Consider the following 26062-nt stretch of genomic DNA (forward strand, 5'->3'; position numbering starts at 1 on the left):
TTGGCATGGCTTTCTTGTGTATACTTTAAATGTTTTAGATTTGGCATGTTCAGTCAATAAAATATTGCTGCAAGTGTTACCCAGGAATTCTCTTAACATAAAATGTGCATTACTAGGAGCACTGTTGGGGTTATGCTGAGATTGCTTTTGATTAAAAACTCTTAAATCCAGGGCTAGGAAATTTTTTCCTTCTTTTTTCCTGTACCTGTACTGTGTATCGCTGCCTGTGTCCTACACACAAGGGACAGAGATTGTATGCTATAGCCTAAGACTAAAGATATTAATGTGTCATAGGTAGTATACTTAATTAGATTTGATATTGCAGAATAGAGTCTTGGATAAACAGATTGATATTTGTTTCCAAATCTTTTCCAAAATTTCCATGGAAAATTCATTCTTAGCAAACTCCTGGCAAGGAAACCTTGTGCCATTTCAGAGCCTGTCCTTGAACGCTCAACTTTCTATTTTCCAACCATTCTTTTTCCCTAAAGAATTTTTACTCCTCTGTGGTCTCTGTGAATCTCCTTTGTCTTGATTTTTGACTACCTATATTATCCCACTTTAATACTTATTTGGATATCTTTGTGGAGTGCCCTATGGTTTCTTGAATTGTTCCTAACTGAAGTACTAGTTCTGTTAAAGTGGCCTAAATAAGGGTTTTGGTATCTCCCCATAAGTCCCTAACATATTAAATCCATAATTTGTGCTCACTTAAGTGTTTGCATCATTCCAAAGTCTATCAAGTGGCTGAAGTTCAAGGAAACTCATATTTTAGGCTTTCTGTATTGAATTGAAAAGTTAGATGCAGATAGTTAACTGATCTATGTCAAAAGTTCTGGGTTTGAGTCTCAGCCCTATTGCTTAATTAACCTTGTGATCTTTAGTACCTGATTTAACCTCTCTGTCTTATCAAAGGTTTATTAATCCCCAAATTCTCTTTTAGCTAAAATATCCTAAGACAGTGTCTTAGTCCTTTTGTGCTGCTGTAACAGAATATCTGATGATTGGTAATGTATTTTAAAAAGAGGTTTTTTTGTTTTTTGTTTTTGTTTTTTGTTTTTTTAGCTCACAAATCTGGTGGCTAGAAAGTCAAGACAGCTTGACACTTAACATCTTGTAAGGGCCCCTTGGCTGTATCATAACATTTTATGATACAGAGAAGCAGAAGGGGAAGAGGGCATGTGTAAGAGACCAAGCACATGGATGACTTTGCTTTATAACAATACTTTCAACTAATCCAGTCTTATGAGATCTAACACACTCCTGTGAGATGGACATTAATCCCTTCTGAGGATGGTGCTACCATGACCCACAATGCCTGTTATAGGTCCCACCTCCTCTCAACACCATTACATTGGGGACCAAGTGTCAACATGAGTCTTGGTGGGCACAAACCTTTGAACCATAGCAGACAGCCTGATTGATCTATAGAGTGACTCTCCAAGTACGGGTACCCAGGTCAAGAATATCAGTATCACCTGGGAACGTGTTAAAAATGAATCTTGTTGAAAGTGGCCCCAGAGTTACTGAATTAGAAACTCTGCCCTTTAACAAGCCCGCCAACAAGCCCTCGGGGTAATTCTGATGCTTGATAAAGGTTAAGGACTGCTGATCTGCAGTGTAGGCAAATCCCTGGTATAGTGAGAAGCTCTACACCACCGTATTAGCAGACATCGAAGATTGTGCAGTAATTTCATGGTTGGCATTTAAATCCACTCTCTCGTGTTTCAGCTTTAAGACTCTATGGAATGGCTCAATATTGCCCCATATTCAGGTTTCCAGGTACTACACACAGAATTGCAGTTCCCAAGCTCCTATAAAGCACTGCCATTTGAGGAGTGAAAAATCTTTCTTAGGGTGAACAAAGAATATGTAACGGATAAGGGATTAATTTCCAGTGGCAGTATCCTAATTTTGTATTCATAACGTTGTATGCATGCTAGGCTACACATGCAAAGTCTGCTGATATACATTAGGTAATTGGGCATCCAGCAGCCCCATTTGCATGCAAAGGTGGTTGCACACCTCACATTTACAAGTTTAAAATTAAAGCCCAGTTTGAAGCTGGCTGAAGGTTCACAGCTAGGAAAATAATGAGATAAGGAAGAAATGACTTCTGTTAATCAGCACTTTTGGCCTCTACTGTTCAGTCTGTGCTAATTTGCCCTTTGAAACTGTATATTCCAGGTTGAAGAGAGAGAATTCTAAGAGTATCTAGGGTTTAAGGAAAAAAAAAACTACCGTTATGAGCTGGTTGTGATTATCCATAGTATTTCCTTTAAAACTGTACCCACAATTATACTGCGGTCTGTTGCTGTGCTGTATTTTTGCTTTATGAAGTATTCGTGCTCTTGTGGGACCATGTGCCTCAGATCAAGAATGAGCCAACCCAAGCATAGACTCACAGACTGGATTTGAGCCATCATTTTACTTTAATTCAGCTCACAATTTATCACACAGCTACATTGTGCCAGGCACTGTGTCAGATCAGGAACACACATCAATCAACCAGTCTCTTTCTCAAAGCTCACAATATTTTAACAGCTTTCTGGTAACTCATGGTTGAATATATTTGCTTAAGTGAAATCTTCCTTGATCCTTCTGTTTGACATCCTTCTTTGCTTCTCTGAATTTCTGATTATGCTCAACTCATATTATTGGGAGAATGAGGAACCCAGTGGACCCAGACTTAATAAAGGTCAAAGTGAAAAGCACAAGACTATGGCCAATTGGCTACTCAGATGGGTCATCAAGAGAAGTTGTCTGCATTGCAAATGGACTGTATTCTCAGTTTATGGGAACAAGAACTCAACACTGTTTCCTGTTCTTTTAATGTGGGTCACGTGGAGGAGAACATCAATCTGGATTTTTCCCCCTTTTTATTTATTTTTTCCTTTTCTTAATTGGTGTATTATTGTATATAAAGGTGGGATTTGTTTCCATGTAGTTGTACATACACACAGTATAACAATGTGATTTGGCCAGTATCATTCTCTAGTATTTCCCTTTTCTCTCCTTTCTTCCCTCCCCCAATTCCTTTCTTCTGATCTATTGTTCTCTCTTTGATTTTTTTTAAGATAGAGTGAGAGAGGAGAGAGAGAGAGAGAGAGAGAGAGAGAGAGAGAGAGAGAGAGAGAGAGAGAGAGAGAGAATTTTTAATATTTATTTTTTAGTTCTCAGCGGACACAACATCTTTGTTGGTATGTGGTGCTGAGGATCCAACCCGGGCCGCACGCATGCCAGGCGAGCGCGCTACCGCTTGAGCCACATCCCCAGCCCCTCCCTTTGATTTTTATGAGATCTGCCTCCTCCCCAACCTTTTTCTTTTTTTCTCTCTAGCTTCCACATATGGAAGAAAACATACAACCCTTGACCTTTGAGTTTGGCTTATTTTGCTAAAGAACTTTCTTAAGGAGACTGCCAATCTTAAAAGGATTTACCCACAAGCGCCACCTAGAGGAACAATAGAGCCCTACAGTATCAGTACCAAGAACCATTGGTGAAGCAGTTCTAACAAGACCTTGTCTCTTCATCCACCGTTTTATGTTTCCATATTTGATTCCGTGTATTTATCTTACTCTGACAACCAGAGTTCAAGACCCTGGAGTACAGACCCGGATCTTAAGAAATTTATCTTCCATAATTCTCATCTGTTGGTGATGATCGCTAACTAGTACAGTATGTTAGTGTATTACATAATGATGGCTTAGTAGTTTCTCATGCCATTAACCATTTTTTCCTCTTCATTCTAGCACAGGTGCATATACCATGATTGCACCAAATGAAAGCCGGAGACATCAGATACAGAGGAGTATGTATATTTATTTAACATTCAGAATGGTTCTTATTTTCTTTACAATTGGTTTGTTTTGGCCTGAAGTATTTATCTTTTCTGATATGTTTAGCTGCACTGGATCTCAAGAAGGATTTTCTTTTTGAATTTTAGCAGTTTTAATTATACCTTTAAAATTATTCTATTTGTTAACACTTCTAAATTTGTTTCTCTTCATTAGTAAAAAAAAAAAACCTCATGACATGATTGTAAACCTTGGATTTCTGTGGGGCTTAAACAACTACATCTATTACCAATAGACCAGTCTTGTTCCTAAATAGTTGAGTTGGCAGCTAATATTTTAATGGTACCACAAACACTTTTGAAATTGACAAACTAAATACTAAATAGATCATGAAACAATCTTTATTATTCTTGTTTTATCCCATCCTCCTCAATGGAATTTTGCTTTAGCTTCTGTGCTCCATAATTTTGTAGATGTCCAGCCTACCCTTGGCTGTTTTTATTTGTGCAATTTGGTTTTCTTCTCCAGATTCTTCTCCTTGAGGGCAGAGACTACATTACTCATTTTTGTGCTCCTTATACTAAGCGTGTTTATAACATGTTTAACTGACATTTAGTAAATATAAATGGGGCCATTTAAAGGTATCTTTTAGTAGTTGCAAGGGGAGCTCAAGTTTTTTCAGTTCACAATGAAGTTCTGAGACATGCTCAAAGTCAGGCTATAGTGCTAATATTGAAATGCTATGCTCTCCTTTTTTAGATCATTAGTAGGTAATTTAATTTTGTGAATAACGATAGGCTTAAGGACATGACAAGAAAGCACCTGACCCCACCAGAGAAATAGCCCCCTGTGTGGAACAATAATGGGTCAATACAGAATACCATATGATAATCACAGCTTTGCAGTGACTATGGAAACTGCAGGCAGCTGACCAACAGAACCTCCAAAGTTCTGGCATCTTGCAAGCTTTTTATTTAAATACTAAACAGGAATTTAAATCTCAGTGTCATCTGGATTTTGAAATGTTTCAGAATTTTTCTTTTTTTCTTATTTTCTAATGAAAATTTGTACAAATTGACATTTGCAACTAATTGGGTCTAACCTGGAGACCAGGGCATGTACTGGAGCAGTAGAACTGGTATCTCCTGGTGCCCCCTGCTGTCACAAAGAATGAATATTTGGGTAATGAGCCCTGCTCCCCAGGCAGCTGGTCCCTAATACCAGCAACCAGAGCAGGAGTTCCCAGCTACAGTTGCAGGATCCTCACTGCCCTGAGTTGCAATGAACTTGGGGAACATTTGAAATAAAGTGAATATGGGCATCAGAATTCTCTGGGAATGTGTTTACCTGTGTGTGAACCATTTTTATTGACATGGATTCTAGTTTTATAAACATTTTCTATAAGAAACCTTTAAAATTAATTGGACATTTTAAGAATACTGGAATAGATCTGAGTGTGGTTTCACATGCCTTTAATCCCAGCTACTAGGAAGGCTCAGACAGGAGTATCACAGGTTTGAGACTAGCCTGGGTAATAGAGACTCTGTCTTAAAATAAGAAGGGCTGGGACTACAGCTCAGTGGTTGAGCACTTGCCTTCTGTGTGCAAAGCTCTATGTTAAATCCCCAGCACTGAAAAAAAAAAAGCCAGAATGGAAGGAAAAACTATGCACTATGCTCCTTTGTTTTGTTTCTCTGTGCAGGTACTTGGAGAGAAAGTGTCCCCAGAGTGAGCCACAAGGGGTTAGGATAGGATATGTTTTTTTTTGGGGGGCATCTTGTCCACTCATGCTAGCATGTGATTAATTGTCATCTGATGGTTGCTTCTTATACTTTGAAGTGATCAGTTTTCAAATCTTAAAAACTGACGATCTGTTATTTTTCACCTGGCTTAGTTGCTGTGCAAGAACTGTCCAACCTGGAGAAGTGGAAGGAGCAGAATAGAGCTAAACCAGTGTATGTGGTGCCAACACTGCTGGGTAAGTGAGCAAACCAGTTGTCCAAAGTGGGAGGCAGGGCCACCAATGGGTCCTACAAGCACCTATGTATGCCTCTTTCTGCAATAGAGATTGGTGGCCGTGCCGCTTGGGATGGAGTGCGTTTAATGCTGGAACAAATTAAGTATATATGGTTGTTTCTGTCTTCCTGCAAGTAGCAAATGTGTGATGCCCCAGCTCTGTGGGAATAAAGTGATGGCTTAATTGACAAATAATTTAGAGCTCTCTTAGATGCTCAGTTCTGAAGAAAGCTTACCTGGGGCGCTGCATATGCCCTGTCATAGCACTAGTCAGGTTAAGAGGAAAAGCTATCACAGCATATTAATCATGGCAGCTAAATGCTAATGTGAAGAAAATAAGGGAGGAGTCAGTTTCAAAGGCAAGATGAAAGAGAGCTGGGAACCCAGTGGTGGATGAAAAGACAAATGTCACCTGGGCTTTCATTCTATGGATAGAGACCTTTGGGCTGCTGGAGCCACACTGCCAGGGTGATGAATTGTTTGGTCTACCTCTGCTGGTGTTTGGATCATCAGAGGGGATGCCACCTAATGTGAATCATTCACTTCCTTTCTTCCCATTTCTCTACCACCGGCTACTGAGAACTTAAAGGGCTGGATACAGTTTCCACAGATAGTTAACAAACATGTCTGGAGTCAGGGGCCACTTACTGTTGGATAGTCTGAGGGACATATTTTTGTTTTCTTGGATCTAGGTAAAAACAGGCTAATTTGGAAATCACTGGATGATGTGATCCCACATCCCTCTGTTTTTCATGAAAAGGGTTAAGTTAATGTATCATCTTTATGTTGAATAAGTCATGAGGGATATAATCAGAAAATAGTTCTTTCTAACCTGTCCCCTCCAACCAGATGTGGGAGACTAGCCTAGCCTTTCCCACATCCTTTGGATGGAGTGAGAAATTGGGTATTTTTGGTCTTCCTTAAAGAGATATTAAGCTAGTTCTGGGCATGAGTCTCCTTTCAGTAATTAATTAATGCTTACTGCTTTCTTTTTCTTCTTGTCTTTTTCTGGCACTGGGGATCAAATCCAGGGCTTCATGCCTGTCAGGTGAGTGCTTTATCACTGAGCTTCCAGTCCTGTGCTTGGTCCTAGAGTCCAAACTCTTTTACTAATGGAGGACACCCCCTATCACCTGCTCCTGCTGTCTCAGGCCAGGGCTATTCCAGGGAGGAAACTAGCAAGTGAAGTGGGGTGGTGTGGCTGGACTTTCCTCTATTGAATGCTCTGTTCCCAGATTCTCACTCCTCTAGGGCCAAAGGGGGAATGGAAGATGAAAGAGGTGAGGAAGTATACAGAGCCCAGGTGCATGAGGACTGCTCATTCTCCCTCCTGCTTTTTGAGTTCAGCATCCCTCCTTCCTAGTCACCCACCTCTTACCTGGTTTTTCTGACAAGAGACCATATAGTCTCCCACTGGCAGTGCTTGGCCTCACTGTTGGCGTTTGGTAAACTCTTTGTAGGGCCCATTGTTCTTTAAGGGATGCTCACAGGCAAGTCCCTCTGAGAAGGCTTTGGATTGACTTCTTCTCTCATGAAGCCCACATCGGAAGTAAGGGACACATTGTTCATGCTTTCTTCCCCCATATTCTGTAGATTCAGGCCACTCATGTTCTAACTATCTGTTCTTGAGGACCCATGTGAGTAGTCAGCCAACAGAAGCCTTGTGCCTTTAGGTTCCTGACTTTTCTAGGCATTTTTTCTTACACCTAGGGATGCAAATTGAAGCTTCTAAGTGATTTTCATTAAATCTCTGCTCATCTTAATGTGAAGATTTTTCCTTTCTCAATAACAAACAGGAATGAAAGACATGGTTAAGAAAGACATTGTTCCTCAGATTTCTGTCTTCCTTTCACAAATTCAACTTCTTTTATAGGTGGAAAGTAGTTGCCATTGAAGATTCTCCAAACTGGTTTTCAGTAACATCCTTGCAGATATTTCCTTGGGGGCCAGACACCTCCTTTTGGAATTTGAAGCAGTTAGTACCTAGTATCTTTCATCTTGGCATGAAAATGAGCAAGGTTCTCATTTTTAACTTTCTGTTGTATGAAGTATCTAGAAATAGGTGTGTGTAGGGGATGACTGGGGGCAAAAAAAAAAAAGAAAAAAGAAAATTCTAGAATGTTTTAAATTTTAAGATGAGTTTTGAACAAAATCTGTAAGTACTTAGATATTTGATTTTTCTCCATTTTTTTCTAATTCTCAACTCTTTCCCCATTTCTCTACCACTTAAAATATTGAAATTGTAGGAGGTACTGAAAGTTCTTGGAACAATAGATAAAAAGCTTCAATATTACTCACTGTTTCTTTCCCATTGCCCTCAATAGTGATTGAAGGGCCCAAGTCAAATAGGCTTTGTATATTTTTTGAAAATCAGAAGATATCTCTCTATGATATCTTTATCAGTTCAATTATAAAAACTATCATGAATGCAAATTATTTTAATGTATTTTCTGGGATAGTGAATCTGTCATAGAAATGACATTTTTAGTGACCAAAGCACCAGAGAACTATTTCTAAGAAATCTTTCTGATATGTACATCTAGTCTGCCTAAACACTGGAGAAATGACAGTTCTTGGATAATGTAAAACTATAAATATTTCTGGCCCCAGATTATTTTTGGCTTAGAAAGAGCAAGCCAATAATCTTATATCCATGTTTTTTTTTTCCTTCTTGAATATCTGAAGAAAGAACAATAAATATCATGGATTGAGAATCAGTTACCTGTGAGATATTTCCATTATAGCTTGAAAGAGTAAGTTATAAAGACCTCTCACTTATCTAGTGACAAAGCCCTGAGGGGTTCTTTTTTTTTTTTTTTTTTTTGCATTTAAGTTTTACTTTATTGCGACTATTTATCTTAATTACAAAAGACATGTATGGTCAAAACCAAAACATTACAGATATTTATATTTTTTTATTGATTGTTCAAAACATTACAGAGCTCATGATATATCATCTTTCATACATTTGACTCAATTGGGTTTTGAACTCCCATTTTTACCCCAAATACAAATTGCAGAATCACATTGGTTACACACTCACATTTTTACATAATGGCATATTAGTGACTGTTGTATTCTGCTACCATTCCTATCCCCTACTATCCCCCCTCCCCTCCCCTCCCATCTTCCCTCTCTACCTCCTCTGCTGTTGTTGGATTCTCTCCCCTTATTTTTTTCCCTCCCCCTTGCCCCTCACAACCTCTTATAATTTTGTGTATCATTGAGGGTCTCCTACCATTTCCATATGCTTTCCTTTTTCTTTCCCTTTCTCTCCCCCCATTCGTCTTTGTTTACTGTTAGTCTTTCCCTCATGCTCTTCCTTCCTGTTCTGTTCTTAGTTGCTCTCTTCATATCAAAGAAGACTTTTGGCATTTGTTTTTTAGGGATTGGCTAGCTTCACTTAGCATAATCTGCTCTAATGCCATCCATTTTCCTGCAAATTCTATGATTTTGTCATTTCTTAGTGCTGCATAATACTCCATTGTGTATAGATGCCACATTTTTTTAATCCATTCATCTATTGAAGGGCATCTAGGTTGGTTCCACAGTCTAGCTATTGTGAATTGTGCCGCTATAATCATTGATGTGGCAGTATCCCTATAGTACGCTCTTTTAAGGTCCCCTGAGGGGTTCTTGAGTTTCTCTACTTGAACTAGGTCAACAGAGGTAAAACAAGAAAAGTAGTTGAAGCATCATTGGTCATTATTTTTATTGGTTGCACTCAATCAGGAAGAATGTTCTAGAATTTCCAGAATAGGCAGTATATCTTATTGTTAAGTATGGCCCTTCAGTTATGATTTTAATCTGAGTTAAAACTTTACCCGCTAATTGAAAATTTTTAGTAGGATGGTCCAGTTGAAATATGGCCTCATCTTTCTGTCAAGCTGCTTTTCTTCTAAGTAATTACCATTTTTTAAGGTCTTATTAGGATAACTGGTAATGTTTCTATTTCTGGGGGGAATGAAAAATACTAAAGCAACTTATGTTGTAGACTGCTCCTGTATTAATTAGTCCTTGGTGGCTGACATTTCAGCTTAATATTCATGTTTTACCTTCATGGCTTTTCCCCCTCTGTTAGGGGGAAGCCAGTCGGAGACTGAAGTCAGGCAGAAACAACAACTCCAACTGAAGCAAAATAAATACCAGCAAAAGGTCAGAATCCATCTCTTTTTGTTTAATTTTGGCAAGGAATTTGAGTACTAGCACTTTCAAGTAACCATGAAATAGCACAGTAACTTTACTAAAGCATAAAACTTTTAAGCCAATTGCAAAAGGCAACTCTCAAAATTCAAAGAGGCCAAGAAATGAGAACTAAAGAAAAATATCTAGAATTCTTATTTAAGCCATATATGTATTAGCATGACCTTTAATTAAGGGGATTTTTTTCCTAGTTAAATTTATGTGTTCACTATAGTTTAAGTCTACAATGTTTTAGTTCCAAAGTCTATTATGAAAATGGTACAAAGAAAGATTTAAGATACCCACTGATTCTACAATGAACACTACGTGTTTTATCATCAGGAGACATTATCTGCCTTTGCCCCTCCACACACACACAGCAAGGGAAAGGAAGATAAAGATAGATGGACACACATACACACATCCCAATGAAGAAACACACCAATTTCTCAGGCAGATGTAGCCTGGCCATTCTCTGTGATCTAAGTAGCTTGAAGAAACAACCTATAATCATGGTGAGGTAGAGCAAAACAATACTATAATTTGCCTTTCATCATAATTTTGAGTTCCAGAAGTTCAGAATGAAAAATAGCTAACTGTTTTTCTTTTTTCTTTTTTTTTTCCTCCGTAATCACAACATAATTTAGCTAAAAAGACAAGAATCTGTAAGAATCAGGAAGGAAGCTGAAGAAGCTGAGCTCCAAAAAATGAAGGCAATTCAAAGAGAGAAGGTAAGAAGGTGGAGAGGATGATTTGCTAGTATTCACTGAGGGCTTTGGGCCAGGTTCTCTTCTAGACGCTGTCCCTATATTAACTCATTTAATCCTTACAGTAATCGGATGAGATAGATATTAACCAATTTTGCAAATGAGGAACTGACAAAGAGAGGGAAGATAACTTGCCCATGGGCCACAGTCAGTAATTAGAAGAACTAGGATCCATATCCTGGCAGACTGGCCCCAGAGCTTGGATTCTGAATCACCACACTGTCTCACCTCTTAGGTGAGTGACCAAGCTATTAATTGTATATTTATCCAGAAGGTGAAGCAACTAGTAATAGTAGCAATCAATGGTACACTCTCATAGTTGTATTCAAATGCTGAGTTTTACTGATTTTTCCATGTGAATGTGATATAGGCTGGCATGTCTGTCTTACTGATTAAAAAAAAAAAAGAAAGAAAAGCACATTGGCTGGTTGTGGTGGTGCACACCTATAATCTAGCTACTGAGGCAGGAGGTTCACAAGTTCAAGTCCAGCCTGGGCCACTTAGAAAGACCCTGTCTCAAAATAAAATAAAAAAAAGGGCTGGGGATATAGCTCAGTGACAGAGTGCTTACATAGTAAGTGCAAGGTCCTAGAGTCAATCCCAGTACTGTCGGAGTAGCGGGAAGGAGTCATTTATATTTCAGTATTAGTTATATGATCTGTTCTAAATCTCAAAGTGATGTTATAGTAGTTATAATTTCTGTGGTTTGGGAAAATCTCTTAAAAATGTTTATCTGGGATGGGGTGGTGGCATGTAGTTTAGGAGAGTACTTGCCTAATGCATGCAGCTATACTATAAACTGGTTCCTAGCACCACAAAAAAAAAAAAAATGAAAGAAAGAAAAAGAAAAAAAAAAAAGAAAGAAGAAGAAGAAGAAGAGATCATCTTCTAGAGAAAAATGAAGAATGTAGCATTCTTCCATCTCTACCCCTTCTATCTGCTCCCATTCTTCTCACGGTCTTGAGTTGCAATAGGTTTTAAGCTAAGCATTGGAGTTTTGCGGGCAGTGGAGTGACACATGATGCCAACCATATGTGACACCTTTTGTAGGTATATGTTAAGGAAACACAATCTTTTCCTGATGTCCACCTGTCTTTCTTTCCTTCCCTCTTAGTCTTTTTTTCTTTTAAGGTTTGAGTATTGGTCAAAATTTAAACCTGATTATCAAGCCACAGATGTTTTAACCAGTTACAGTTAATGAAGCTAAAAGCTGATGGCTGATGGAATACAGGAGAGAAAGAGTCTTCCCCTCCCCTGAGGAATTCTCTTCTTGGCTGGGAGTAAACTTGTCTTCCTTGGAAGTTGTCTGCTGTGCTGTTTGACCTGGGGCAGGTCCCCAACCTTCTCTGAACTCTGCCAATAAAATGAGTCTGTAAGCACCACCTCTTCTCTTAAGTTGCTGTAGACATGTGGGCTCTGTAGGTGGAGACAAGACTGGTCTTGCACATCAGGAACTATAATAAAATGCTGAAGGTATAAGAAGATGAATGTAGGAACTTTGTTTTTAAATTTTATTCAGCAATCCATTTCCAAGTCATCTTTGTTGACAAGATTTTTTTTTTGCCATAACTTAATTTTATTGACTTCTTTCTCTATGTGTCTCTATTCCCCACTCTTCTCTTCTTTATCCATCTTTTCCCCTCCCATTGTTTGGTTTGTGATTGTGAATGGAATCTTGTCTCCTTTATATAATCTGCCTGCATTTCAGGCAAAACTGATAAAATCATGATCAGGAACTGAATTAAGAGGCTTGCAGACCTTAAAGAATTATTATGTTGGGCTGGGGATGTGGCTCAAGTGGTAGCGTGCCCGCCTGGCATGCGTGTGGCGCTGGGTTCGATCCTCAGCACCAACCACATACAAATAAAGATGTTGTGTCTGCCAAAAACTAAACAATAAGTATTAAAAAATTCTCTCTCTCTCTCTCTCTCTCTCTCTCTCTCTCTCTCTCTCTTTAAAAAAAAAAGAATTATTATGTTGTAGGCTTTTATCCTAAAGATCATTTTTAACACCCATAATTGGCCATCTTGTGGGTTGTTTATGGCTCATTTCTTCGCAGGATTGATAATATACTCTTTAAAAAAAAATTTTTTTAGTTGTCAATGGATCTGTATTTTATTTGCTTATATGTGATGCTGAGAACCAAACCCAGTGCATCACACATGCTAGTCAAGCACTCTACCATTGAGCCACAATCCCAGCCCCAGATAACAAGTGTTAATGGCTGAGACTCTCTTCTTCAACACTGAGTCAAAGCAGTATTTCCCCCTTTCCAAGTTATACCGTAACACTGACCTATAGCAGTCATTAAATATAGTGATCTCAATTGGATTGGCTTTTCTGAAATGACCAACTATACTGATTACTGGCATAAATTTGCTGGAAAGAGATGGAGGAAGAGAGAGGCCTATACTAGACTCTTCATGTAATGGGCAACATCAGCATCCCTGGAGTTTGCTGAGGTTCAGACTCTCAAGCCCACCTCAGGCCTACCACATCAGAATCTGCATTTTAACAAGCTCTCTGAGTGATTCTTTGTGCATATGCAAGTTTAGGGAACATTAATTTAAATGACCTTACAAAATAAGAAACCACCTGCCCTTGTCCTTCTGTGGACTTAATCTCTGTGGCTGATGGGCCTGCACTGCCACAGAGACTGAGCCCTTTCTGTTGTATATAAATCTGTGGCTTTTCATATGAAACATAAACCTATTTTAGTAGCTGGTGTCAGGTAGAAAAGTAGACATTAGCTACCCGGAAGTGGCATATTTCACATTGCCAGTGTGAAAAATGGCCAAAGGAGATGGTAATGACTGTGCTTATGGAGCACTCATTCTTTAAAATGCACAACAAATATGCACATGGATTCCAGGCTACAGTCTACTATCCTCCTCCCGGGCAGAATGGCGGCTCCTGGGAAGCCTAAGGCAAGGAGCCAGGCAGCTATCACCACCCAAGAGCCTCTAGCCTGGCCTCTGATTCTAACCTCCCTACCATCTTGCCCTTCAATTTTCCCTCTCTCTCAAGAAGGGTCACAGGGGACACTGGATCTCCTTCTGATGGGTCACTATCTGTGTGTGTAATAGAGGCGAGAGTGAACTGGTTCATTGTATTTGTGGCTGTCCTTTGATCCTTAATGAAGGGAGAGCTAATTCTATGGGTGAGGGAAACATTTGGAATGGACACTGGGATGCTTTGCTTAAATATGCATTCCCTAAACCAGAGGATATGGTGTTATATACTTTTGGTAGTGTGTTAGAGCCACCCCAGACTGGTTCATGAGAATGGATTGTTACATTTTCAAGATTTTTATGAGTTAGTTGTCTTCACAGTAGCTTGAAACTGACTATGGTGGGAATATTTACACTACAGAAATGAGCAAATGCTACAAATCAACCTGCTCTTTTTGTTTCTGCTAGAGCTGGTTGTGAAGGGTTGATCAGCATGCAATGCACCACACTGAAGGAAAGCAATGTTCTCTTATCCTCCTGTCTCCTCGCATGTTCCAAAGCCTCAGAGAGCAAGGGAGGGCAATGCTTTTATGAAGTACCTGGCATATGGTGCCTGATATTTATTGATTTACAAATAGATTATAATTCATGTGGCAGGCAGAGTAATGCCCCCTTATCCCTCCTTCAAATTATAATCCCTACCAACCCCACTGTGAATCAGCCTCCTCGTATCAGAGAAAACATTGGGCATTTGGTTTTCTGGGTTTGGCTAACTTCAGTTAGCATTATATTCTTCAACTCCATCCATTTACCTGCAAATGACATGATTTTATTCTCTTTTATTGCTGAGTAATATTCCATTGTGTATATATACCACGTTTTCTTTATCTATTCATCTCTGAAGGGCATCTAGGTTGGTTCCACAATTTAGCTATTGTGAATTGTGCTGCTATTAACATTGATGTGGCTGTTTTTAAGTCCTTGGGATATAGACCAAGGAGTGGGATAGCTGGGCCAAAAGGTGGTTCCATTCCCAGTTTTCCAAGGAATCTCCATTCTGCTTTCTATATTGGCTGCAACATTTTGTGATCCCACCAGCAATGTATGAGTGTGCCTTTTCCCCCACATCCTCGCCAACACTTATTGTTGTTGCATAATAGCTGCCATTCTGACTGGAGTGAGATGAAATCTTAGAGTAGTTTTGATTTGCATTTATCTAATTGCTAGAGATGTTGAACATTTAAGATTAGATGAACTCTAGGTAGGACAAAGGGGAGGGAAGGGAAGGGAGGGGGCAAGGGGGTAAAATGATGGTGGAATGAGATGAACATCATTACCCTAAGTACATGTATGAAGACACGAATGGTGTGAATATACTTTGTATACAACCAGAGATAAGAAAAATTGTGCTCTATATGTGTAATATGAATTGTAATACATTCTGCTGTCATATATAAGAAATTAGAATAAAAAATTTAAAAAATTCTAATCCCTAGAACATAGGAATATGTTATATTACATGACAAAGAGAAATTAAGTTCACAGATGGAATTAAGGTTGTTAATCAACTGACCTTACATAGGGAGACTTTCCTGCAACCTTTAGGCAGGACCAATGTGGTCAACAGAGTCCTTGAAATTGAATGAGGCAGGTAGAGGAGAAAGGAGAGATGACAGACTGAGAGTCAGTCTTTCTGGCTTTTGAAAGTGGAAGGGTTCATTGGCAAAGGACTGTGGGAGGCCTCTAGAGAAGGAGAAAGACAAGGAAACTGATTTTCCCCTGGAGTGCCTAGAAGGAATTCACCTTAATTTTAATCTGGCAAGACTCATTTTGGGTGGCTGACCTCTAGAAATGTAAGATAATGCATCTGTGTTGTTTAAACAGTTAAGATTGTGTTAAAAAAATTTTTTTAATATAACAACCATCGGAAACTACTACAACTCGTGGTTTTATAATTATGTATAAATGTCTTTTCCCTTAAATCTATAAAGCAGAGACAATGTTTCTAAAATATTAGGGCAGAGTAAAAGAAAGTCATTAAAAATGAAGGCAATGTACCAGAAGGAGGTACTTTCTTTGCCAGTGGATCTTTCCCATAAGTAGACAGGTTTTTGCAAATTCTCACAGTAAGATTTCATCCAAATTTAGTGCTGTGGGAGTAAACCTCCACCATAGTTTCCCCTAATAATCACATCAATGAATGAAGTAATAATTTGATTTTTCTAGGCTTTCATAATATCACAAACCTAAAAAATGAAAACCTCCTTGTCCATGTCAAAGACCTTCCCTACCTCCTGGATTTACCTTATTCTGCTCCCATCTTCTTATGTTTAAAATTATATAATACAGTTCTATGTCATTTCCAAATACTCCTATTTGATTCTCTCAACCTCTTGGGATATCATAACCTCAGAAAGTATAAGAAACCAGCAAGAGATTTGAGTAGCTTCCAAAGCTTCTTGTTCTTCCTGAGAGCTACGGCTGCCCAAGTCTTTGGGAGCCCTGGAAGTCACTGTGCTTTATATAGACACTGAGAAACATTGCTAGTTTCTACCTTATTGTATAGCATTAAAACTAATGAGCAGAATATTAGCAATTCATATTAGATGCAAAGATGACCACATATACATATTTTTAGGAAATCATACATGTTGCTTTCTTATTTCTAGGAAGCAAATAGTAGCAAGGGCAAATGGTTTAAGAACAACTCTAGGGGTAAACTCAACATTGAGGAAATCATTTCAATATTGTTTGTATAACCTGGGAAATGTTTTCATTTCTGAAAATTCAAGGAACACCAGTGTTTTCAAGAAATATGTTTCCTACATTCTCTGGGGATTTTTGGTGGATGAATTGGTGGAGGCATTAAGTCTTTGGTTGTTGAAATGCAGTAAGATTTCATTAAATCCATGAGGATGGAACGGGAACTCTCAAATGCAGATGTGGTACCAAGAGTATAGGCTGCTAGCTTCTCTGTTCTTTACTTTCCTCTTTTTTAAAATGAGTATAGCAATAGAATTAAAGGTTGCAAAATATACAAAGCTCTTAGTACAATGCCGAGCACTTAGTGAGCACTTAATAATGTGTTCTAACCTAATTATAAAAGTGAAGAAGTGCTTTAACACTATCTCATTTCAATCTAGTATATTGACTTCTTGGAAGGAAGGAGTACAGAAGATAATTCTTATTAAATACTTTAATTGGATGGGTTCAATTATTTATTTGTTTACAGTACTGGGGATTGGACCCAGGGCCTCATGCATGGTAGGTAAGCACTCTTCCTGTAAGTTAAATCCACAGCCCTTCAAAAATTTTATTTTACTTTGAGATTGGGTCTAAGTTGCCAAGGGTAGCCTCAAATTTATGATCCTCCTACCCTAGCCCTCCATTAACTGCATTTTAGGGGTGTGTCACCAAGCCTGGCTCAATTTCTTCATTTCTGTTAAATCCACATGAATGAGGTTGCTGGGAAAAAATCCACACAGCCTTTTTTGGCCACTCCGGATTTCTGGGCTTCCATCTCAGCTAGGTGTTTAACAATGTCCAAAGTCTAGCATTTTTCCTTTGTATTCTAGGCTCAGCCTTAGTTACCAAGATCTTTGCTCACTTTACCTTTTTCGTCTTCTCTCCTTTATTTTCAGCACATGGCTTCATTCACCACTTCATAGGAAAGAAAGGCCCATTAGGCCTTTAATGTCTTTTCTTTTCTTTCTGTTTCCTTACTCCTTTTTGTTCGTTTGTTTTGTTTTGGTACCAGAGATTGAACTCAGGGGCACTGAGCCACATCCCCAGCCCTGTTTTGTATTTTAGTTAGAGACAGGGTCTCACTGAGTTGCTTAGCTTCTTACTTTTGCTGAGGCTGGCTTTGAACTCTCGATCCTCCTGCCTCAGCCTCTCGAGGCTCTGGGATTACAGACGTGTGCCACCGTACATGGCTTGTTCCCTTATTCTTTGCTGCTTCTATCCCCATTCCCATTTTAAGAAGGTGTTTTTCCTTCTTAAAGGAAGGAAAAGATGGATTCTTCCACCTTTTGTTCACCATCTCCTCTTTCCTCTCATCTCCCCAGGTACCTTGCATCTCTTACTTTAGCCCTTTTTCTTGTTTGTTTTTCCTCTCTCAGTATTTATTCATACTTGGGTCTCTCGAACCTTAACAAATAGCATCTCTCTATTCTAATCCACTTTCAACTTCTATGTCCCAAACGCCATGGGTCACAATGTCTTAAAAGACTTCTCTACCACCAAATTTTGTTTCCAAATGTCAGTTTGTAGACTCATTCTTTTTCAGTCACTGGAACCAAGGATTCTGTTTTCGGAACGTATTCCCTAGGTTGATGCTGTCCTTAGCTGGCTTATGAACTCAACTTCTCTGACTTCTTTATTTGTTCCTTAGTGGGCTGAATTTGGCTTCTATATCTAATATAGATCTAGCCAAAATCACCATGATGTTCTTAATTGAAAAATCCAGTGGAGAAACTTAACAGTTTGTAGCTATTAATTATTAAATATTCTGTCCTTTAATCTACCCCTCTCTATTTTCTCTGGATTTTTTTATCCACTTGTTTTCCCTCTATGGATATTTCAAGAGGTCCATTGTTGGTCTCTGATATCTCCATTGGTCTCTGATATCTCTGTGCCTACACCTCTTATCCTTAGGTGAAAGCTCCCACGTTTAAGGCTTTAGCCATTGCTCATGCTGATGGTTTCTGAGGTTCATGTCTTCAGGCCAGAACATATATCTGAATCCCAGAACCATATATCATAGTACATATTTGGGATTTCTGCCTAGATGTTCACACCTGTGCCTCAGAGCCTTTGGATTCAAATTGAACTCATGCCTTCGTGTTGATTCTCTATGTGATTGTCTTCCTCTTTTCTTACTCATCCCACCTACAACTGTATCTGTTACTTCTGTCCCTTCCATTTTTCTCGACTGTTTTTTTTCCTTTCCATCCCTGCTGCCCTAATTGGGGTCTCTCATAATTTCTGACTTGGATTGTGGTGAGAACCACTCGTGTTCTCTCACATTGGTAGTCCTTTCTGCAGCTCATCTTCCGGGTTGCTACCTGAGTGAGTGGCTTACTGTGCTGCTTACAATAATTTAATGGCTTACCACTGCCTTTGGTGAAGTCCAGACTCCTTTGCTGAACATATAAATTCCTTCATCATTTGCCCCTTCTTACTTTCCCAGCCATATCTTCCACCCGTCTCTTCACAAACACCTTTCAATTTATCCTTGAACTTCTTGGAATTCCCTGAACTGGCATATTCTCTGATGTCTTGAAGACACTGTAAATTCTGGGATTGCGCTTTTCTTATCCAGGGACATTGTTGGCCCATCATTGCCTTTGTGCAAAAACAAACAAAAAAACAAAACAAAAACAAAAACCTGGTTCTTCAATCCAGGTGGTCCGTTTTGTGGGTGCTCAGACTGGTGATAAATGGCAACTTTATGAGACAAAGAAAGACACATCCTTAGTGTTGAAGCAGGCCCTTGCTGGGGAGCAAGTCCTGATGAGCTAAATGCGAGCTTTCTTTTTGGCTTTCTGGCCCCTCTGCTGGAACCCTCTTGAGTAGTGGACAACAGGTGTGCAATGAAGTGAAGGTTTGCACCATCTTCTTCTCACTCTTGGAAAACTGTTGCTTGTTTTAAGATTGGTCTCTACCTATGATTTTTATTTCTCCTTATACCTAAGGGTTTTGTCCTTTGATTTGGCCATCAGCACCTTAGAAAATCTAAAGAAAGTTCTAAGTACAGTCTCCATAAAAAAGACATTCTCCTAGGTGAAGTTCAGTCATGAACCTGAGCTTAGAAGCCACATTCTGAATGTTGTTCTTGGCTCTTGTGTCTGGGATGGAACCTGCCACTTAGTAGGCTCAGAGTGAACATGGAAACAGTGAGTATTTCCTGACCATCTGCTTTTGTATTTTTTCCGTGTGATCATATTACTTCACTTGCAAACTGCTTTCCCTAATATACTTAACATACTTCCTTCGTTGCTTTCTTGTCCATATCCTGAGCTAGACTTTGAAATTTCCAGGGTAGTCACAGCTTTTTCATAGCTGCATTACTAGCATCTAACAGCACAAAGCATATAATAGGCATTAAATAAATGTTTGTTGAATAAATGAGATTCAGTGACATTAAATGATTTGCTTAAGTTCACTCACTGATGGTGAACTGGAGAAAACATGATTCCATCTTTTCTTCATTTGGATCTCATGCTCTCAAATGGGTTATTTTGCATTTGTATACGTGCATAAATATGTTTGGATGAGGACTTAAATGGAAAGCAATAAACAATCTGACTAAATCTAAGTATTTGGATTAGTATAGTAAAATCAGTGCCTAGGTTGGTAGGTACTGAATACAGATTCTCAAATACTCCAGGGTTTTGCAAAATCTTTCTCTTCTGATGAGGGATAGACAGACTTTCCTTGGATAAAATTTAGCTACCATCCAACAGTTTTGTGAGTTGGAATCTACTGGCGAAGAGAATAAAAACAGTTTTCTCAATTCCTGACCTTGCTGAAGGAACCCAGCCTTTGTCTCTAGACACTTGTGTGACTTTCTCATTGTTCTCAAAGGAGTGTGCCTAACATTGGTTTCATCAGCACCTACTGCTTGCTTGCTGTCCTTCACACTTTCAATTATTTTCCTGTAGGGGATGCAGGGATCTTGTCATTAAGTGACCACCTTTGTTCTCATGATCGAGGACTTTGTCCAGACTGAAATCATGTTTACTTGGTTTTATAATTTTCCATTAGTTATTTTCCTAGAATTGTTTCATTAACAATCCAATTGCTTCCATTATAATTGCTTCCCTTTAACTCTAGTAAATTTCCTACAGTTATTTCCTAAAACTAAAACGGTTCTCATTTTGCCTGTCAAAATGGCAAAGTTCTGTGTGAATGAAGACCTTCATGGAGATGAACAATATGAACAGTTTTTCCTCTCTTTGAAAGATGGAGCCAAACTTAGAGTTTAAGAGTGATGATTTCCATTATTGTCTTGTTAAGGGTCTTCCTCTGGGCAAATCCATTTTTTAAAAAATTAAACCCAGCTGCTTGCTCTCTTGGATTCATGTAAAATTTCACATTTCTCCTGTGTTGTAAACTTGTTTCAACTCCCTATTAAATTTGTTGTCTAAGAATTTTACTTATTTTTCTTAGGCAAGGTAAAAAAAATGACAGTTGTGTCATGGTGAACAAAAAGCAAATGTTCTGGGTTATTTAAATTGGATTAAAATGTGCCAGAGCCATGGTAGCAGTAATATCAAATATGAAGTTCTTTTCTCTCTAGGCTCTCTAAACAGCTAATTAAAAAAATAAAAGAACTCTTTTTATGCAAGTGGATGGCTTTTTAAGGACATGTTCTGTTCAGTCTCTCAACAGCTTTAAGTGTTTGATTCTAAGTCAGAAGGGAGTTGAGTTGGCTTATTGAAAATCTTTTCCTGAATGCATTAGTAGAAAGTGGGTGTACGCATAAATTTTGAATGAACTATTTAACCATTTATTATAATCTTAAGTAAACATAGTTGGTATGGAAATTTTATGTTTTCATTAGAATATTTTGAAAACACTGCTTAAAAATGTTGCTATCATTTGAACTAAAATAAAAATGTGCAATGATGATTCTGTGATCATACAGTTGGGAGAGGGGAGCTGTGGAAGAACTTAGGGCTCCTGGCTTTCTGTGAAGTGGCTGTGGGTTCTGGGAGGGGATAACTTTGGAGCTTCTGGAAGGGAACCAAATTAGACCACATTAGACTGTTGGATCACTGGGACCTAAGGATTTTGGACCTTGGATAATTTCAACATTATATTCTACCTACATCTTCCTTAATAGATTACATTTTGATCTTTGCAATTTCAGAGCAATAAGCTAGAGGAGAAAAAGCAAGTTCAAGAAAAACTCAGAAGAGAAGCATTCAGAGAACATCACCAATAGTAAGTTTATGTTTACAGAACTTTGTACATTCATAGGCATATCATTCATTCATTTAGCTTTTAAGTTCTAGGTGTTGGTAACTTTGTAAACACCTGGCATTGGATTAATGGCTGATAATATTATGTAATTGAACTCTGTCATCATGTGATGATCTAAGATTGGAGACATCTATATTCATCAGAGTGTGTTCTAGGAGTCACTTAGCATTAATACTACCAAATTTGAAAAATTCACCACTAAAAGTGTCTTGGAAAGTCTGTTTCTTTGGTGATCCAGCGTGCTTCTAATTATATTGACTTCCAATGTATTGATACAGGGACGGAGCTGTTTGAAATGAAATGCTGAAGTAGAATCTAAACTAACTAGGGATTTATCCAGTGGACTGAGGCTTATTATACTATTGCATGTTGTCTACTCAGAAACTGCAGTCATTTAGCAATTATTGTCAAAACTCCCAATTGGTGGTCATATATCAAAATAATTTTCTATTATACCAAACTAGTTTTCACTGGAAAATGGATGACCTGCTTACCAGTGAGGGGTCTTAAGTAGAGGACTGGGAAGTTGAATGAATCCTCTGTCTGGAGAATTTGAATCAGGGCAAGGTGAAGGATGAAAGATTCTTGGAATTTTCAAATATTGGGGGTTGTGCTGTCCAGCCTCCTTTCTTTCATGATCTTCTAGCTTTTTGAGTTTGTGTTTCACTAAACACTAAAGATCAGTCACCCTTTTTCTGTAAAGAAGAAAAAAAGTTTTTCCCTCAGCGACCTCCCACACTATCAGTGGAGTTGAATTCAATTACACGCACATTTCACTCTTGCTCTTTCTTCTGCTTATCGTGAAAGCCCCAGTTAACCAGGAAGAAGAGAAGCTGGCTAAAAATGAGAAGTATCTCAAATTGATTTTTAAAGGCTATTGAGAAACACAAGAAGAGGAATATATGTGTGAGTTTTTTTTTCTTTTAAGAGCATTGTGTTTTGAATTACTTTTGAAATTAAAAGGCCAATAGCTCATGAAATGAATGACCATTACATAGCTACCAATATGAAAGGGACTTCTTAGAATAGGTGGAGCCTCCCTGTAACAAGTCTTTATCACAATTTCTTAGAACCAGTTCATGGTGGGGAAAAAAAAAATCTAGGAAAGCTGTTAGAATTTTAACAGCACAAAGATTTCATCAGACCAACTAGACTATCTGCCCTTCACCCCCAAGTTAGATTCTCCTGAAGCTGTCAAATGAAAGAACACAAAATAGAAAACCAAATAAGAAATTCTTTCAAAGGAGTCAATACCCTGCTAGTTTCAGCATGCTGTGATGTGTGGTTCAAACAGCAGACCAGGAACGGTGTGTTTTTCCTGTAGAGAAGGCAACCATGGACTTGAGTAGACTGTAAATCCAAGTTGCTGGAGAAAAAGCACATGATGGCCACCTGGGGCACCACCAGGAGAATCTTAATGTGCTCTTTCTTCACACCTTGTTCCTGACTCCGTTCATTTGCTTCTGATTATTTTTAGTGTTGTCAGTTATTTAGCTAACAGGCAGAAAACTAGGCTTTTATTGATATCCAAAGGGACTCTCCTGAGTGTAATAATGAAGGCAGTTTATTGAATGCCTGTGAGGTTGCTTTCTAATTGTACACATTAATCTGCCCATGCAAGCTGGCTGAAAATACACAAGCAGATTGCACATGCAGATGGAGCACACAGGATGGTTTTTATGAAAAGACCTCTGGAATGTACTTCTGCAGCACTGTCTTTTCCTTAAAAATCGAATGACTGTGACTATTTCAATTGGCGGCTGAGAGCGGACCAGATTAATGATGCATTAAGTCTTCCACTCCGACTGGGGACAGATTCGATATCACAATTCAGAATTAGTTCTAGGATTCTTGAGCCTGAAAGCAGAGGGTAGGAAGGGGCGTTTAACCTTGGTACAGTTTTCACCATGATTTTTCATCTCTGTATCTATTTACCACTTAGAAAAATTCAAATGTGATGTTTTTCAGGATGGTGTTCCCTATTAGTCAATATTATTAGTAGATGCAAAAAACCTGAGGTAATAGTTGATAAACTTCTTTTTTTTAATATCAAAGAGAAGATGTGATCCAGGTTATTTAAAATATTGAGTAAAATAAATCCAAGCATTTAAATTTTTAAATGGCAATTTGCTTGTAGGGGTGTGGTCATCTTTCTGATTGTGTGCTTTTGGATTCTTGTTAGATGTGTTTGGATTTTGAGTGATGGGGCTCCGGTAGGATGTAAGATTGTATAGATGCAATTTACATACAAGTGTTAGGGAAAATGGTATTCTTTAAAGAATTTTCTGGAGGAATCAGGTTTGACTGTTTTAAGCATTTAAAATTGTAGTTCATATCTAATAACCATTTAACATAATAGATTCTACATTTATCTAAGTTAAAAGTACAAAGTATTTGGCTCTTTTAAATCCAAGTAATAAAAAAGCTGCTATATAACTGAGAACATGCAGAATATCAAGCTCAGCAGTAATCATGTAGACTTTTTTTTTCATTTAATTTTCAGATCAACCCCATTAGACATGTATCATCCCTATGTTACAGGGGGAGGTTTGGGTAATCAGATATTTCCAAAGTCAGAGATAGTAAGTGATGCAGTCAAATCAGGTCCTGAGATTTGGGGAATTGGGGAAAATAGATAATTTAGGGGTGTGTTATATTTTGAAGGTCAGTAACCAAGCATAAGTTGGGGGTGAGGAGCACTGTCAACAGGGGTACCTGTGGTGAGAACTACTGGAGAGGGTAGGTCAACTCAGAGAGAAAGACTGGCAAAGTTGACTTCTGTTTTTTTCCCCACCAAAATCTAAATTTTGTGTACATTAAGCAAAAAGAGAGGCTGAGGAAATAAGTCTATTTCCTCTTTATTCATCACATAGAAATGTGGTCCTCTGCCCAGTCTCAACCCTGGGTTAGTATCACTATTAATCTTCCTGGAGGATGGATGGGCTTTCATAACTTCTCCCGAGTACAGTTTCCAGCATTGTTTCTGGGAGATAAGGGACTCAGTTCTTAAAACCTTAGTTGGGAAAACTCTTGGAATCAAGCCCATTCCTAAACAGGAACTTCATATTTCTGAACTGCCAATCCCCCCGCCCCCTCCAGCCCATGGAATGTAATGTTGGGACGTTTTCTGCCATCAGAACCATCTATCTCTTTTACTTTCACTTGAATAATTGTGTGCTTAGTTCCTCAGAGGCACGTCTTCATCTATTTTAGTTTCTTAGAGCGGAGAATCCAGACAGGTCTGCTGAATATGCACACTTTGGCCCCAAGTTTGCTTTCTAATATGCTCACAAAACTTCTAATGCCCTTCGTGGGAACTTCTGGAAGACACTTAAGAGCTAAATTGCTCCCTTATCCATATGGTAAGCTTAAATCCAACCTTGACTTTCATAATTTAAGCAAGGTGAACAGAAAGTCATCCTATTCATAACTTTGTAGCTTATGCTAATGAAGCAAACTTATAGATATAAAAATCCCATATCTATTTTGTTCAGAATGAGGCTGAACAGCTTATGAGAAATTTGGTCCAAGGAAATCCCTAACTATTGAATGTTAAATAAGGTTGCCTGTTAAGATCATATCAAAATTTCTACCCACTATCAATTCTTCTTGCAGATATTCTAATGTTAATGTTAACTCATTTCATTCCCTCTGGCACCACCCTTGTATTGGCATTTGTCACATGCCACTTGGAATTGTGGTCTGTGTCTCTGTGTTTCCTGGTCAAACCTACTGCAATGGTTGCTATCTTTGTCATCAGTCTCTTCTCTTCATCACCTCATGTTTTTATTCAGGTCTAATACTCTAAAACACAGTTTGGTCATGTCATTCCCTTGTTCCAAAATACTTGATTATTTACTATTCCTGTTGCCTCTTAAATAAATTCCAAATTCCTGGGCCACACTTTGGGGAAACATGGAGCACCTTAGGAAGAGGTCAGAGGGGATTTAAAGCTATGGATCTGGGTCAGGTGGCTTGGGGGAGGGTTTAAGGAAGCAGAGCTTTGCCCTTGGTTGGATGTTATCTGCAAATAGGGATCATTATATGGCTATGTATCTTAAAATCAATCTTTATTTAAAAGGGGGGAATACTGAAGTGAGACTTCTGCTGTCATTGATAAAGCAGCAGTAGTCACTCCCAGTAGCCAGCATTTGGGGCTATTTGGTCACCATTGTGGGTTGCAGAAGGTTCGTATGCTTTTCCACATTCAGACATGTTATAGAGTGGTCTTTCTTTTGTCATAATTCATCAGTCACATAGTGACCTCTTCTGAGGTTGATGTCATGTGTCATTGCTCACTTTTAATAAGAGCCATGAGTGCCAGATCAGTTCTCATCTTTCTCAGCATGTAATTATAACT

At 38.5% G+C, this 26062-nt stretch overlaps 1 protein-coding gene across 4 annotated transcripts in view; it reads left to right on the forward strand.

Moving 5' to 3' along the window:
- Window positions 1-26062, forward strand: part of EPSTI1 (epithelial stromal interaction 1) — a 100592-nt gene that overhangs the window by 15408 nt on the left and 59122 nt on the right. For all 4 annotated transcript variants that reach the window (XM_081308161.1, XM_081308162.1, XM_081308163.1 and 1 more), the window contains exons 2-6: window positions 3753-3811; window positions 5692-5775; window positions 9895-9968; window positions 10643-10726; window positions 21590-21663. In XM_081308161.1, coding sequence (XP_081164287.1) covers window positions 3753-3811; window positions 5692-5775; window positions 9895-9968; window positions 10643-10726; window positions 21590-21663 — 375 coding nt within the window. The remainder of the gene's footprint in view (window positions 1-3752; window positions 3812-5691; window positions 5776-9894; window positions 9969-10642; window positions 10727-21589; window positions 21664-26062) is intronic.

Source organism: Spermophilus citellus (genome assembly GCF_964194105.1).
Source record: "Spermophilus citellus genome assembly, chromosome: 1".
In the NCBI taxonomy this organism is placed as follows: domain Eukaryota; kingdom Metazoa; phylum Chordata; class Mammalia; order Rodentia; family Sciuridae; genus Spermophilus; species Spermophilus citellus.